Below are 16,981 nucleotides of genomic sequence, written 5' to 3'. Positions count from 1 at the left end.
ATAAGTACTATAATCTTAGGAATACAGACTTTGCCTCAGTGAAAGAGAATTCAATAATTTACAACAGCAGTCAAATTTTTGAAGAACTATTAAAACTACTTCAAACACTTAATACTTCTTTGTCCATAATACAAAAACAAGTTTTTCTGAACAAAGAATTTTTAAATTGTGCAATCTGGGAAAGGTACAAACACTGTAAAGCACAACTCATATAAAAAAACTACTGTTTTTCAAAACAATACTGCTTAAGACGGCAATACATTTTCAAGGCACTATAAGAAACTGAAAAATTAGGAAAAAACTTGTATATGTTTCTGCTATAAGATGATTCTTAAGGTTAAACTCTCCAAACCACAAAATGTCAAATTTTACTTCAGAATAAATTTTAATATTTTGGCATATATTCTATGAATTAAATCAATATATTCTACTGTTCCTTTTCTTTCTATAAAAACCTCTCTTTCCACATCTCTATCCAAAATTACGTAAAAAAGCCTTCCCAAAATTACTGTTTAACACCTTCTCAAATATTCAAAATATTTTACCTTGATTATCAATTATTAAAACCTATGTTTGATAATTCCATTCAATTGACATTTTTCTCTTAAGGGCAAAAAAAATCTGTAGACCTCCTACTCCTATTGTTATCTAATAACAAGAATTAGAATATATCCAATCAATACTAGGAATAAAATCTATATGTTATTCTTAAAGGATTCACTCCTATTTTCTATTCCAAAAATAAAAGGCATTTTGCTACATACTTAATATATGAAATATTAAATTATGAAACAAAAAAAGAAATCTGTTAATGCTTGAAGCAGTCTATACATGCATAGAAAAGCAGTTAACATGCTGGAATTAAATTAACATTTTCTTATATCAAAGAGTCCATGTCTAGTAAAATCTGTGATCCCAGGGAGAAGGTGAAGACAGAACAAGCTTCCCTGAAAACATCTCAACTTCAAGTAAAGATTATAGATTGGTTAAAAACCTGTCAGTCACCCAAAACCAATCTGCTCTTCCCGTTAACATAAAACAATTTTAAAAAAATATTAGCTGAAGTAGTTTACAAGTGTTGCACTATCATTTCAGAGAAAAACTCATCAGTTATAACTTTCCCAAAGTTAACTCCCAATTTTCATACATTAAGTTCTAAAAAGAAAAAAACAAGCCATTTTTCACTTTAAAACTAGAAAAGCAAAATAACTGACCCAGTCTATTACAGTTAATTTACAAGGTATAAATATCTGAATATAGAACAAAATGGAAGAAGTGGTAACAATTTTTCTGAGCAGTTACTAGTAAATTACTAAAACAAAAGAAAGGTGTTTATTGTTTATACAGTTGACCCTTGAGTAACACAAGGGTTGAGGCTCCTACCCGCTGCACAACTGAAGAAAATCCACATAAAACTTTACAGTCTGTGGTTCCACATCCATGAATTCAATCAAGATCAGATCGTGTAGGACTATAGTACATGTTTAGTGAAAAAAATCTGCACATAAGTGAGCCTGTGCAATTCAAATGCCTGTTGTTCTTGTGTCAACTATACATGAAAGTCCTATATATACCACCTATCTTTCCTCTTGCAAAACAGAGTTAAATCTTTTCCAAAGCTGCAACTGCATTAAATATTAAAATAATTAACCTTATACATATTGAGAAGTTGTTATAAATTTGAAGGGAAAGACTACTAAATTTTTATTATAAGTAAATTCAGTAGAAAGTACAATTAAAAAAAAAACAGGTAATGTTAGCAAAGTTACATGTTCCTATTGAAAATTTTCTTCCTATTTTAGCTTTTTCTCACAATATTCCTACCAACCCAGAAAAGATAAAATACCAGGATTTCCCAGTTCTAGGCCACATGTTAGAAATCTATCATGTCGCAAAACTTTCAATGCTGTGCTATTTTCTCCTCTTTGACACACTCCATGAGCTCTTTAATATGCCATTTATTTCCAGTCCAGGGATTAAAAACAAAATTAAATGGGTAGTACATTAGCCAATACACTTAGTCACTAGTAAGTTAAAAACCCATTCAATACATACCCTTAGTAGAGTGACCATTTCATCTGTATCCTCTAGAGGTACCCTTTATAACAGAGTACCAAACAATTTCACCGGATGATGTCTGCCAGGTTATTGGCTCAGGCACTAAGCTTTAAGTTAAAGCTCAAAATAAAAATTCACCGATGTAACAAAGAAAAATACTATTTTTGCTCATGATGAAATCAAACTTCTATCTAATATGCTTTCCCTACAGTATCTTGCAGAGTAGGTACAGAGTATTAATTTGCTCAAAAAGTAATTCATTATTCTTGCATACAAAGGCTATTTAATATAATTCATTAAAGACTAGCAACAAATTAATTCATTAAATGACATATGAAAGAATGATATAAAAATGTTCATGTACTATATTCACTCATGACCTCCAGAAGAGGATTAATTACATCATTCCTCCTATTGGAATCAGAAGGGAGTCAACAGTGTTTGCAGAGAGTAATGTTAAGAGACTCTCAGGGAATTAATGACTTACCTATCTGGATTCACAGAGATTCCCTATTTTATACCTTATTTATATTTTTGGCATGAAAAAAGCATAAAGATGAGGATCACTCCTACCATCATATAAATATGGTTCTATGTTCCAACCACATGTAACAAAACTCAAACTAGAATTTATCAAACTCTGTTTTGAATTATCTAATTTTAAAAAAAGAAACTTTACTACTATTATAATTTTTTAAATATCATCAAAAGAAACTTACAATGGGCAAAAGCATATTCTTTCTTACACAATTCAAAAAGCAGATAATTTTGTGACAGATTCATAGGTTGTTCTGTAACACTCCCATTTTCAGCGAAGTTAACTGGAAAACTATAATGTCTTTGAGAACTCTAATGTACTGTCAACATTTTGACAAGTCACAAAGGGCTGCTGTGGCAGTTCCTGGGCATCAGGCATCTGTATGTAAGCACCTGATTGAGTGATAGGGGAAATTCTTTGGCCAACTAGTTGCATTTTAAGTTCCCTGGGTTCCAGTAGCTGCTTGTTCTCTTCGCCAGTATCAAGGTGAGTTAGCTTTTCCATCCACACTTGGAACTTCTCCTCTGTCTGCCTCTGCATCTTGGAAAAACAGCTCATGGCCTCTTCTAGGACACCGCCTATGCAATTCCTATCACACATAGCACCCCTGTCAAGTAATCCTGGAATTTCCCTGGGTGCTCCTTCAGATCCCCCAGCACGACTGAAGTCAGCTTTAAAGACATTGAGGCCCACTTGATAAAACATCATTAAAATTGTATTTTTATTCAGACATGCTTATTCAGGAAAATGGCATAAGCATTACTAAGAACAGCCATATAGATCTAGCACTGAGAAGGAGCACTTAAATTAATTAACCAAACAAAAGTAAGTAATGCTGAGAAAAATAACATGACAGTACCATTTTTCATTGCTTCACTGAATCTGCCTGGGATTGTGTATTCTGTTACTATACAACTATTAATCTGTAACAGTGGTTTTCAACCTTTGCTGAACATAAAGACCTGGAATGGTTTTAACAAATACCAAAACCTAAGTGGCTCCCAGAAATTAGAGGTCTGTTTTAAGCTCCCCAGGTGATTCTCATGTACAGCCTTGGTTGAAAACCAGTTTCCCTGAATATTTTCACACTATGACTTTAAAATTCTAAGAGTTGTTTTGATAGCTGACCCACAAATCAGTATACAATAATTCTCAGCTGATTTTTATCAAATGCTCTTGTTTTAAGTTAAAATTTTTTTTACTTATGGAAAAATCACATAGAGGATATGCATAATATATGTATACCTCAGGGTCAGTTCTTTATAAACCCTGGTCTGTGCAAGGTGCTAAAAGTTATGCCTCAAAAAAAAGTTTTGTGTGAAGTTTGGGATATTCTACAAATTGTATCCTTCCCCTTTGGAGAGCACATTAATGGCTTTGAGTTGTCCTGCAGTAGAGAAATCTATTTCCACATGATCCAGTACTTTCCAAATGTGTGAATAACGTACAGCTATTAATAGCAAGTAGAACAATGGTTTCATAGGATTCTAGTTTGAGGATATGCTCCTCTACATACAGTGTTTTATCCTTGAACTAGGCCAGATCAGCCCTGGCTTGGGTCCATATACTTTGGGTTTCGAATAAAACTAATTGTACTGAACTCTTCATTTCAGGGAGCTATTAAAAATGTTACCTCCTCAGACCACTCTTGACTACACTATCTAAAATAGCTTTTCTACCCCATCCCTAGTCTATCTTTATCTCATCTCTTATACCCTGCTTTATTATTATTCATAGTGTATATTCCTACCTTATAGCATAGGATGAATTGATTATTATCTGTATCCTCAAAAAAGATTAACTTTCACAAATACAGGAACTTTTCATTCACCTTTGCATCCCCAATGCCACACAATAGGTGGCCAAATATTTGCTGAATGAACAATTAATGGAATCAATCAATCTTGGCCTTATACCATTTACCTAAACCAAGAAGTGTTATAAACAACTGCCCTATGAAATGTTCTATTATATTTATCTCAGGGTATTTCTGAAAATATGGTTTACTTTATCTCAAGCAAAAGAAAAATTTCCCAGGTCTCATTATCAAGGAAAGCAGTGTTTCTCCTAGACAATGAGAACTGCTTATGTCATGCCACCTCTTTTCAATGCCTAAAAGGCTATGGGACATATTTTTAGCCCAATTCTACCTAGCAAATAAAAACCTCATGAAGTTTACTGTTACCAACTTTCCCTTTAACGTCATCTTATTCCTCCTCCCCTGATTACTCCATTCCATCCCCTTTCTTCACATTAAAAAACAAAACAAACAAAAACCCTTATTTATAAGTAAACTTTCTCAAGAAGGACACATCTTTCCCCAAAGTGTAACATATTTAGCTTACAGAAAGATTAAACGGAATTTAAAGAATATTAAACTTTCTTTAAACAGTTTATCCCCATTATAAGTGCTGGGTAAACTTAAGGATATAGGACAGGAAATTATATGACTACTTTGATGTTTCAGATTCTGGTGCTGCTTATTTTTCAATAAGCACTGGGCAATGAGTATTTAAAAGATGAATTCCAAAAGTGGTGTGAGGATACCTGTGCTAAGGACACTGAGATAAGTTGCAGTTTCATAAAGATGACTGACTACCAGCAATAAACACTGAAAGCAAGACATTTTGAAGTCTTAAAAAGAGGACCCAATTATACATGTCAAAACCCACGGAACGTACAACATCAAACATGAACCCTAATGTAAACTATGGACTCTGAGTGATAACGATGTGTCAATCAAGGTTCATCCATGATAACACATGTACCACTCTGTGGGGGCTGTTGATAGTGGAAGAGGCTGTACACATGTGAGGACAGGAATAAATGGGAAATCTCTGCACCTTCTGCTTAATTTTGCTGTGAACCTACAACTGCTCTAAAAAATACATTTAGGAAAAAAAAAAAAACCAACCAGGGACCATATTATCACCTTAAATACACTTATGTCCTTTTATTAACACTAAAAATATCCTACTTTGAGAAAGACATATCAAAAGCAAAGCTTATACTTTTGCATGCATGGTTTTTAAAGGCACTCACTTTGGGAAATAAGTTAGGAAAAGCAGCCCGAAAATAATACCTTGGTTCTTCAACATTACAAATTGCCAAAGGATACCCACCAGTAAGATTTCAAAGCTTCTAAATTTAAGGTAACGTTATAGAGAAAACCACATTTAAACAATGCATGCTTTTAAAATAATCACTTAAATGGAGTAAAATTTAAAAGTGCTTATGTTTCTTAATAAAGACCTGTGCTGTGGTTTTTATAACTAATAACATTTTTAAAAACTAGATGCCACTGTTCAGAACTTAACTGAAGTTGACTACCAGTTTCACAATGATTTTTAGCTATGGGAGACAACATTACTGTTTAACTGAGTTGTTCTCAGCCTGGCTGCCCACTGTCATCACCTGGGAACTTAAAAATGCTGCTGCCTTTATGCTAAGTGAAATGTCAGAGAAAGACAAATACTGTATGATCTCACTTCCATGTGGGATTTTAAAAAAACCAAACTCAGAAAATTGTAAGAGTAGTTTGGTGGAGAGTACCGAGTGCAGCAAGGATGAGTGAAGGTTTAAAGGGGACAAAATTCCAGTTATAAGATGAGTAAGTTCTGGGGATGTAATACAGCATGGTGACTGGAGTTAACAATACTGTATTGTATATTTGAAAGTTGCTAAAAGCGCAGATCTTAGAACTTCCCAACACACAAATTATAACTACGTGAAGTGAGAGGCGTTGAACCCTACTGTGCTAATCATTTCACAATATATACATTTATCAAATCAACATGTTGTATACCTTAAACTTACACAATGTTATATGTTAATTATACCTCAAAAAAGCTGGGGGGGAAATTCTGATGCCTGGGTCAGATCCAGAGATTCTGATTTAATTGATCTAGAGTGGGGTCTGGGCATCATAAGTTTTAAAGGCTCCCCCCAGGTGATTCTAACATACAGTCAGATTGAAAACTGCAGAGATATTACCTGCTTTGTTTGCATTTTACTAATCATTGTTTTCAGGTAGTTTTCACCTGATTACTCGGGCTCCTAAATAGCTAACAAAATACAATCAGATTAGAGAAGCTTAAATTGGGGACGTGGGGCTTTTAGCCACTTCATATTCAATACAGGAAAAAGGTCATGGAATTCCTGACATGGGTTTGAGGTCTTATCTTCTACTGCTTAAATTAATAATAAAATTTTTCAAGTAATTCAATCCCTGGTAGATTAAGAACCCTCACAAATCAACAAAAAACAGACAAGTGCAGCAAGAAGAAAATGTGCAAAGAACATGAATAGACTGTTTACCAAAAGAATACAAATGGCCAATACGATTTTTGAACTTCATTAGTGATCAAAGAAATGCAAATTAACACTAAGATACAATTCTTTCATCAAGCCAGCACAGCAACATTTTTATAAACACTCAATGGAAAGAATATAATGCAACACATATTCAAGCTCCTGGATGGAATAAACTTAAGTCTCAAAAAGTAGTTTGGCAGTATGTGTCAAGAGCCTTGAAGTGTTCATGCCCTTCCTCATAATAGCAAAAACTAAAAACAGCTCAAAGGGCCAGCATTAGGGAAGTTATTTTACAGTTAGGTAAATTATTCAAAATCCATACATGGTTTTAGCGAGACTATTGTGTTTTGGTTAAATGCTCCAAATGCAATATTAGAGGGAAAGAAAGAAGTATACATGGTATGATAAATTTTGTTATATATTATGGAAGGCAATATACTTAAATGTTAACAAAAGCAGGATTTTAATCTTATACTTCACATTTTTCTATTTTCAAAATTTTCTACAAAGGATTTACTACTTAAAAGAAAATTTTCATTTCCAAGTAAGAGTTAATTCATCAAGCACAGTAAGTCTCTACCTCAGAAAAACTGTAAGGTAAAATGACAGCTTATCATGAGGAAATTCACTGTATAACTGTGTGTGATGAGTAGTGACTGCTGAGATCATAGCTTCATTAGGACTGAGCTGCCTCACCACATGGATTGAGGATTCAGATGATCTTAGATAGGTGTTCTCAACAGCCTCCCTGACATTCTCCAAAACAGACAGATTAGATTTTCTAAATGCAAACCAGCCAAGACAAGTGACCCTTACCTACCAAGGTGGATACTAGTTTTGGAACCTCAGTCTGAGTGGACACTTACATGGTGGACTACTAAACCACACAAAAGCAGGTCATTATAGCCAAGACAAGATGAAGCTACCCTGAGGTTTATTCTATACTAAATATTTATAAAAAACAATAGTCATTGGAAAAACTCTTCCCTGCTGCCCACCTACAATGATGCAGGTAAGCTGGTCTGTTCAGAGAATTTTTTAAATGAATTCTGATGTCCATTATTCACATTCACTAAAAACAAAATTCTCTGCAGGGAATTCCCTGGCAGTCCAGTGGTTAGGACTCTCTGCTTTCACTGCTGAGGGGCCAGGTTCAATGCCTGGTTGGGGAACTAAGTAAGATCCCACAAGCCAAAGGGAGCCACCAAAACAAAACAAAACAAAACAGCCCTGCAAGAGCAGATTTTACAGCTTGAGTCTCAAAGTGATTTTACAGAAAAACTGACCCCCCCCCCACCAAACCCCAAAGAAATAACGCTCTAATAAAACTGCAGTGATTAATAATACAAAAATCATCTATAAATGAGACAATAAAAGCCTTGAATACTCAAGACTACCACATCATATTTTCACATTAATATTCACACTACAAAATACTCTTTTTGCTCATCTCTAAGTCCCCTAAATGAAAGAACTGCCAGAATTATCTTGATAAGAAACCTCCAGATTCTTAAAAGAGCAATACAGTTTCAAAAACTTCGAGAAAACGATCTAGTGTGGATACTAAGCTGCCTGACGGTTAACTGTTAAATAAAACAACAAAACCATTTCATAAACATCTGTTGTCCAATTATCAAACTCAATTATTAAGCATCACCATGCACTATATGTCTGCAGCATTATTTTCACTCTTTAAAAGAAAATGCATTAATTGTTAAACTGTTTGGCATTTAGCATAATTCCTTCAATGTTTAAGCTGCCTGCTGCCAAACAAAAGCTTATAAATAAAGCATTTCTGAGTTACTAAATTAGTTGTACCTTGATGAAAGCATATAGCAAGAATCTCAGTTTTTACTTTTCCTCTTGGTTTCCATTCTGTATAAACAGCTGGATTCAAATTTCAAATTCCAAGAGATTCACTGTTAAGTTCACCTGAATGTCCATGGTGTTGCACTCATGTTCCAAGTCAGTTCACAATTTATCCTATCTTTACAATCTATACAACTTTCAACAACTGCCTTGCTATAAATAAGGTAGAGTGTATCCCCCCGTCCCAAAGTTATAATATGACTCAAGAAACTGAGGTATACATAATTATGACATCAGAAATGCACAATGTCAAAATTTTTCAGGGGTAACACTGCGGACAGTTGAAATGAACTTGCTAATGTTTAAACTTAGACCGCTCTATCTTTCCAGCTTTGCATAATTCCAGGAAGGACCATTCATAGCTGCTTATGTGTGCAGCAGCTTCTAAAACTGTGCAGTGCACGGCCTAGACAGTCATATACAGTGGCCCTGCACCTTACCTACCATTTGATTCTCCACGATTACCTTAGAAAACTCTACATATTTTCAAAATCCACAAACTTATTAAGTGGTGTGCACAGTAAAAACTGAATTATAGATTCAGATACTTTACTTTGGTGTTTTGGTTAGTATATAATTCAGAATAGACAGGAAACAGATGACTGGTGTTTTGGAAGTTTTAGACACTGGTCAAGGTAGTCAATTAGCAAAGAGGTTTAGAAAATACGGACAAAGCACACCTAACCTCTGTAAGCCAAACAGGGAGAATGTCCGCGAAGATATTTCTCATGCAACCTCTACAATGGGGTCTATCTTCAAAGAGAATTTTGTTCACCCACCTTCTCCCTTTCCATAAAAAAACAAAGTATTGAGCAGTTACATAAAAATCTGTTTAGTGAGTGGAGTTAAGCAATATATCAAGAGATCCATCATGATCCTGATTAATAGATTAGAACAGGACATAAGAACACATAAATAACTGTATAGGTGTTAATAAAGCTTTCTTTAAAATATTAAATGTAAAACTGAAATACACCTAGAACTTGCCTTAGGACAACCCCAAAGCCTGCTTCTTTCATGCAATCAACTGATGAGCTTCAATTAAATCCCTTCCCCCAGTAATTTTAACATAAGGAACTACCAAAGGAATTCAACAGATATTAAAACAGTAAGCATTTTTAACGACTGTTAACAACTCTTATTTAATACACTATATGGATGATACTTTTATTAGAAGTTGAACACCTATAAAATCATTCTTGTTACTGAGTTTCTGTAAGTTTGGTTAGCTATAGGTTTAATTAACCAATATGATTTTTCTTGAAATATTCTTTGTATATCAGCAATATGCTGATGTATAGAAACAGAAACCTGTCAGAAAATTAGGAGGAAAAAACACAGTCACCCATAACTTTGAAAACCAAAACTTCCCCCTCTTTAATGCAGCAACAAACAATGCTGTCATGATCTATTAAATGCCATGTACTTTACAGAATGTTCCTAATTGAAAGAGTCTCTTCAGTAATGAGAATTCACACAATTAAGAATCATTCAGACCTCATCTTTCTTCCACTATGAAATCTCAAGACTGCCTTCGTAGTACACAAAACCAGACATAGTTACACGGAGAAAGCAGATGTGTCAAACATGTACTAAATTACAGGCTCATATACCAGTGAGTACTGGAACAGCAGATTTTTCTGTACTTTTTAAACTTGGGGGTGTTAAGAGGTAAATTTTGCAAAAAACATTCCTTTTCAATGTAAGTGACAACTAGCTAAACATGCACTAAATGGGAGGGGAACACATAAAACTACTGTTTTAGGAGGAATCGTTATTAGAAACCTCTAACAAAAGATAGAACATGTTACTTCAGACACCATAAGCTCAAGTGCAGTGGCTATATAATAAAGCAAGGTGCCTATTCCTGAGGAAAATGTACTTAGCAATAATGCTGAACAGTGAGTATTAAATCTAAGTAGTGCTAGAAAGGCAATGATGGGAGTTCAGGTAATGTGTTACAGAGAAGACTTGTGAGAAATTCCATTACTTAAAAATAATCCTGTCCCTATCATTACCCTTTTTCTTTTTTTTTTTTTTTTTTTTTTGGCTGATGTGCTAAAGTGCACTGGAAACCTCAGAACAGGTTTTTAAATTGGCCATGTCTTGTTAATACACTGCAGTCTTCAAATTTACACAGAGCTGCAGGTCTCCTGGATTTTTCAAGTGTCACTCATCTAACTGAGCCTGAGAGCTGAGAAATGCCATCAGGTGCTCTACAGTCAGTTTAAAAAACATCCTCTACCTGGTATCTCTGCAGTGATTGTCTTGCTGCTCCCTGAAACCTCTTCATCATCATCTGATGAGCTCGTGCTTGAGTCACAAGTCAGGTCACTATCACTGGTACTACTGTCCTGCAACAGGTTATATTTCTTTCGTGCAGCAGCCTCCCGTTTCTGCCTCAGTAGCCTGATTCTCTCCTTGTGCTTTTGGCTCCGATGACCTTTCACCTTGGCAACTCGGCCATTCTGTTTATCACTGGATTGCCGGTTTTTCTTGGCAGCCATGGTGGATGTTTCACTTTCAGATCGGGACCGGCGAGACTTGCGTCCAACTGTGGCACCAGACACTCCGGAAGGGTCTCCTTCTACTGCTGTTTCTGCCTGGGAAGGTTCATTCTCCTCTGCAGAAGACAATGTATCTGAATCGGCCAGGTGACCACTAGAGGAAGGGGAAAGCATGCAGTGGTTAGAGGAGTCACTCTCATAAACTCGGCCAGTTGTCGGCTTGTCACTCTCCGTGGATGCTAACTGAGACTCAGAAGAGTCCCTTCTCAGTTCCATCAACAAGCAGGGCATTGAAGAAAGAACTGTAGAATCCACGACACCATCTTTCGGAACTTGAGATTCCAGTTCTACAGATCCATCTTCCTCCTTTGCTGGCTCTTGTTCAGATGTTTTTGGTGGGACTTCAGATTCGATGAGTTCTTCGACTTTTCCCACTGCCTCCTCCATCTTCATTTCAGACTTTTGAGTTAAATCATGGAGCAGGGTCTAGGAAACTATGTCAAAGATGCAACAGGAAAGCGACCTGTACAAAAACACACAAAAATCAATAAACAGAGATACCAGATTAATCAACACAACATTCCTACCTTTCTAAGCATGTAGCAAAAGTTATCATCATATAGGCCTTTAAAATATTTGTACCTATTATCTGCTTGAACAACAGTCAAATTCAGAGGACTTAATACAACCAAAATACTGGCATACACAGCTACTAAAAGTGGCACAATATTAATCTTCTATTACTGAACTTACAAGGTCAGCAAGCAACCAAACAAGGATTTTCAACTTTAACACTTTATTTAAAGTGTTCGAGAAAAGGATCCTCAAAACTTTGATATAGTTAGCATGTATGTTTTTAACTTTAATATAAATGAAAAATAATGCTTCAAAAAAATTGGTCTAGAACAAGTTAACTGGAATGATTACTTTCACGTTCAAATCCTCAAAGAAAGGAAGCAAGGGAGTGAGTTACAGTGGAGTGATATCAAATGTACACTTATGTTAAAGGGGAAAAAAACTCATCAATTATGTGCTAGCGAGCAACAGAAGTAATTACATGCATCAAAGCTGTCTGCCATTCCTCTCAATAGGAGTTGCTCCAGAGAGGCATTAACATGAAAAACCTGAATCTGCTGTCTCCTCAGTTCTTCCTAGTTCCCACAAACCTCTCATCGTGGTGAAAATGATGAGCCTAGTAATTAAACATTTATTTTGTTTCATAAACATCAGCCACTAAATACAAATCAACTACTTTGTGAACCCAGAAAACCTAGTACTCTGGATTCTATGAATGACTTAAGGGGTTTAAAAGAAAACACCCTACACACATTCTCCACCTCCTATGCTAACTTCAGAACCTAATATCATTCCTCCATTGTGTGTGTTACAACTCCACTTAATCACAAAGAAACAGGACATAATCTTCAACCACAAGAGTTGTGACCTATACAGTGCAAACTTCATTAACCGGGAGTTTTTTAAGAGGATGCTGACAATGTGCAAAGCAAGTGAATACCTCACCCTGAACAAATGATGTTAAAGAAGGCAATTATCATAATGTCCCATAGGTCACAGACAGACACAAATATTAAGTTAGAAGGTATGCTAGTAAGGTACAGTAAGACATCTCCATTACTTCATTTCATCGAGTTACTTGGTAGCTCACTATTTGGTAGACAGCAACTGGATGATATCTGAAAAATCCTTTTATTGATCTAACATGATAAGCCTACTTTTTGCTTACTATAAACATAAATGTTCTATATATGTTTGGGTTTTTTTTTTCAGGTCCTGTTCTCAGCTGCTGATAAAACAGGCATCCTGATGAAGCTTCCTTAACACATTCATGAAAACCAGAACATTCATGGCACTGGAAACATTTATAAATTAAAAACAATCCCCGTGTAGCCTAGTTCATAAGCATATTTGTATCATTACTAATTTTTGAGCTAGAAAAAAAAAGCATAAATGTCATTCCAAACACCATTCCAAAAGGAATGTACACCACTGAAAGCCAACAGAGGGAGTAAAAGTTAAACCAACAAACAGCCAGTGTCTTAAATAAAGCATGCTGACAAAAGCAAACAAACAGGAAATAAAGTATTCGTAGATATGCAATATCCCCAGGTATGAGGAATAAAACAAGATTTTCTAACTGAATAAATATGAGAGTTGGTTCTTTTGTAAAGAATGAAGTTATATATTCTGGAATAAAATTTTTCTTAAAGCTGAAATATCTGAGAAATATACTCAAATGAAAAATACATTTGTTAAAATGATCCTTAAAACTCTTGTTTCTTCAAATAAATAAATCATGTGGGTAGCATAACAAATCTATATTGTTTTTCCTTGTAAGAAAACATGACAATTACCAATGTCCTTTAATACGACACAATCAATTCATTATCTTTTATGTTTCTTAAATTTAAATCTTGAGATTTACAGCGACTTCTGTTGCCTAAAAAAGCAACCAGTATTGCAATCAAAACCACTTACATATGCCCATATCAATCACAAACACCGGCATCAACTGCAAATAGGGTACCTGTTTGCTCATCATGGTATGCCCAAACAATGTGGCCAAAAGGAATGAAAAGCTTCTCTAATACTAATGTGGAGCAATTTCCAATACATAATGTTAAATGAGCAAAAAGGATACATTATATCATTTGTGTAAATAAAGAATAAAATTATATATGAGTTTGTCTGTAGATGCACAGAAATCTCTGGGAGGATACTTAATAAAATGGTGACACCGGCTGCCTTGGCAAGGAAAGTGAGTGAATGAAGGAACAGGAGTCAAAGACTTTTTACTATACATAGTTCTATACCTCTTGAATTTTGTATTCCCTACAAGTATTACCTATTTAAAACTCCATTCTAACATAAAAGTCTACTGAGAGGGACGTCCCTGGTGGCGCAGCCGTTAAGAATCCACCTGCCAATGCAGGGGACACGGGTTCAAGCCCTGGTCTGGAAAGATCCCACATGCCTCGGAGCAACTAAGGCCCTGTGCACCACAACTACTAAGTTCACGCTCCGCAACTACTGAAGCCTGCGCGCCTAGAGCCCAAGCTCCACAACAAGAGAAGCCTGCGCACCACAACGAAGAATAGCCCCTGCTCTGCACAACCACAGAAAGCCCACACGCAACAACCAAGACCCAACACAGCCAATAAATAAAAATAAATTACAAAAAAAAAGTCTACTGAGAAGTCTTCTGAAGAAAAAAGGAGTTGTGTTTTTTTCTGCTCAGGACACCAACTACTATTTAGGTCAAATTTAGTCAGTGAATTCTACTAGAATTTCCCCCCATAGTGGAATTTTGTTGTAATTCATAAAACACAAGGGAAAAAAAAGTCACAGGAAGTAGAAATGCATGCTCTGACAAAACTCCCCACAATGAAATAAAAATGAAATACACACATTGTAAAACTATACCCCAATTAAAAAAGAAAATGAAGTACAGATTAATCTTCCCAAACAATCAGATTATTTACTGCATGCATTGTTTTTGATCAAGGAAAAAAGTAGGATTTTCCCGGTAGAGGTAGTCAAATGAAGCTGGCAGTAGAAATGATAAAATTATCAAATGGGAGTTGCATCTTTGAGATAAAAGACTCTCAACCCTCTGGTTTAATGTTCACAGTGAATTTATGTTCAAGTGTGAAATATACAACAGACAGCATTTATCCTACTAGAGGAGCATTTCCCCCCATGCTGTGCTTCCCTCCAATTTAAAGGCAATCCCCTTGTGTGTATATGTATATACATGTACATGTTTATGTTATTACAACTCATCCCCTCTCATCTCCCTAGAATGTTACATTATTGATTATTCCTTGGCACTCATCAAACCTCTCAGACTCATCTAGACCATCCGTTCATTCATTCACTCATACTTCATTAAAAAAATAAAATAAAATAAAAAACCTCCTTCTACCTACCACTTCGACCTCACATCTCCTCTTTCAGGTACTACTCTCTTCTTTCAGAGGCAACCTTACTAAGAGAGTTGTCTAAACTCCCTTCCTCTACTTTCTTACCTCTCACACTCCCTCTCCAACCAAATCTCATCTGACATCTGCTTCTATCAAACCAGTAACACAGTTTTTACCAGGGTCATTAATGACAGAGTTTGGTCCTCATCTTACTTTATGTCTAAGCAGCATTCTATGCCTAACCACTCTCTCCTCCTTAAACTGTCTTTTTAGGCTTCCAGGTTTCCCTATTCTTCTGGCTGCTCTTTCTCAGCCTACTTTGTAGGCTTAACTTCCTCTACCAAACCCCTCAGTAGTTAGTCCTAGGGCTAGGTCTTTTTCCCACCCACCAAGTGATCTATTCTCTACTCACAGTTTCCACTACCATCCCTATACTAGTAATTTTTTTCTCCATCTTAGACTTTCTCTGAGTTATATACCAGTCCACTCAAATATCCACTTGACGTCATTCAGTTCACAAAGACAATCAATTCACCACAATCTCTACACCACAATCACAAACTACAATAGTAGTTAATAGCACTACTATTATCTCAGTTGTTCATGTCAAAAACCTGAGGGTTATCCTTGACAATGCCTTCTCCTTTATTCACTGCCTCACATTTTTCACTAATTTCTATCAAACCTACGTCCTTAAATTCCTAGCTTGTCCACTATTTTCTGTCTCCACTGTCAACCACTCTGAACTCAACCTCCATCGTTTATTTTGGGGTTTTTTTTTATAGTTTACATGGATGTTTTTAATACATACACAAAAATAAAGATAATTTTGAAATTCAGGTCTTCCAGAGTCACAGGGTATTTGTTTAAAAGTTACAGTTTCCTCTTTGATATCTCCATTTGAACTGTTTCCCTTCCTTCCACTTTTTTTTAAACTCCAAGTTTTCTTTTATTGCAACACAGGTACGTTCCTACAGGTTTTGGTATCTATAATGAATCTTTTTTCCCCCACAGATATTTTTCCTCTGTATCTTTTAAGCATTGCACTGTTCTTCCAGTTTGTAGACTCTTTTTACAGAAGCCAAGTTTTTATATATTTTTCTTACAGTTTTTTTACAACTTCAACTTCAGTTCCACTTGAGTGCTGACAAACTCTCACCTTAAAGTTGAGGAAACTTAGATATGTCAAATATTCTTTTCTATTATACGCTCTGCTAATTATAAGGAGATGGATTTATTCATGAGAATTTCAGAACAGTTTTTAGTTCTTTTACTCAACGTGGGCATGCATCTATAATTCTCTGGAAGAATGAACCATTTCTGGGGTTCCTTTTTTTTTTCTAAGCTCTTTATTGGAATATAACTGCTTTATACTCTTGTGCCAGTTTTTGAGGTACACCAAAGTGAATCAGCTGTATTTGTACATATATCCCCATATCCCCCATTGTTTATTTTTCAATGGAATGATAGATAATCAACTCCTGTCTCTCTCTATTCAGTCTTACTCCTATCCACCAAGCTGTTTTCCATACACCAGGCAGAACAATACCTTTACAAGGCAAATATGACATGTTTATATGAGAAAGTATTTTTTTTTTTTAGATTTCACATATTTTCTATAAGTATTTTTTAAATGTACTATAAGGTTACGGGGGAGGGAGATGACCAAGAGGAGACTGTAGTAAACAGCAATGTGAACTCTATCTGATGTTTTTCTCTCCCCTTTTAAAAGAATTATATGCAATAATTTTCAA

The 16,981-nt window shown here is 35.5% G+C and overlaps 2 protein-coding genes across 3 annotated transcripts in view; one reads left to right on the top strand and one right to left on the bottom strand.

Annotated features, from left to right (window-relative positions):
- Window positions 1–11,739, bottom strand: part of ARK2N (arkadia (RNF111) N-terminal like PKA signaling regulator 2N) — a 40,400-nt gene extending 28,661 nt beyond the window's left edge. For both annotated transcript variants that reach the window (XM_057698947.1, XM_057698948.1), the window contains exon 1: window positions 11,025–11,739. In XM_057698947.1, the coding sequence (XP_057554930.1) occupies window positions 11,025–11,739 (715 nt within the window). The remainder of the gene's footprint in view (window positions 1–11,024) is intronic.
- The window catches only part of LOC130830926 (basic proline-rich protein-like), a 33,799-nt gene continuing 28,507 nt past the window's right edge, over window positions 11,690–16,981 (top strand). Inside the window, exon 1 of the mRNA XM_057698211.1 lies at window positions 11,690–11,809. Within this exon, the coding sequence (XP_057554194.1) occupies window positions 11,761–11,809 (49 nt within the window). The 5' untranslated portion in view covers window positions 11,690–11,760. The remainder of the gene's footprint in view (window positions 11,810–16,981) is intronic.

The sequence above is a fragment of the Hippopotamus amphibius genome, chromosome 11, assembly GCF_030028045.1.
Source record: "Hippopotamus amphibius kiboko isolate mHipAmp2 chromosome 11, mHipAmp2.hap2, whole genome shotgun sequence".
Taxonomy (NCBI): Eukaryota; Metazoa; Chordata; class Mammalia; order Artiodactyla; family Hippopotamidae; genus Hippopotamus; species Hippopotamus amphibius.
This window is presented reverse-complemented; position numbering and strand designations above follow the sequence as displayed.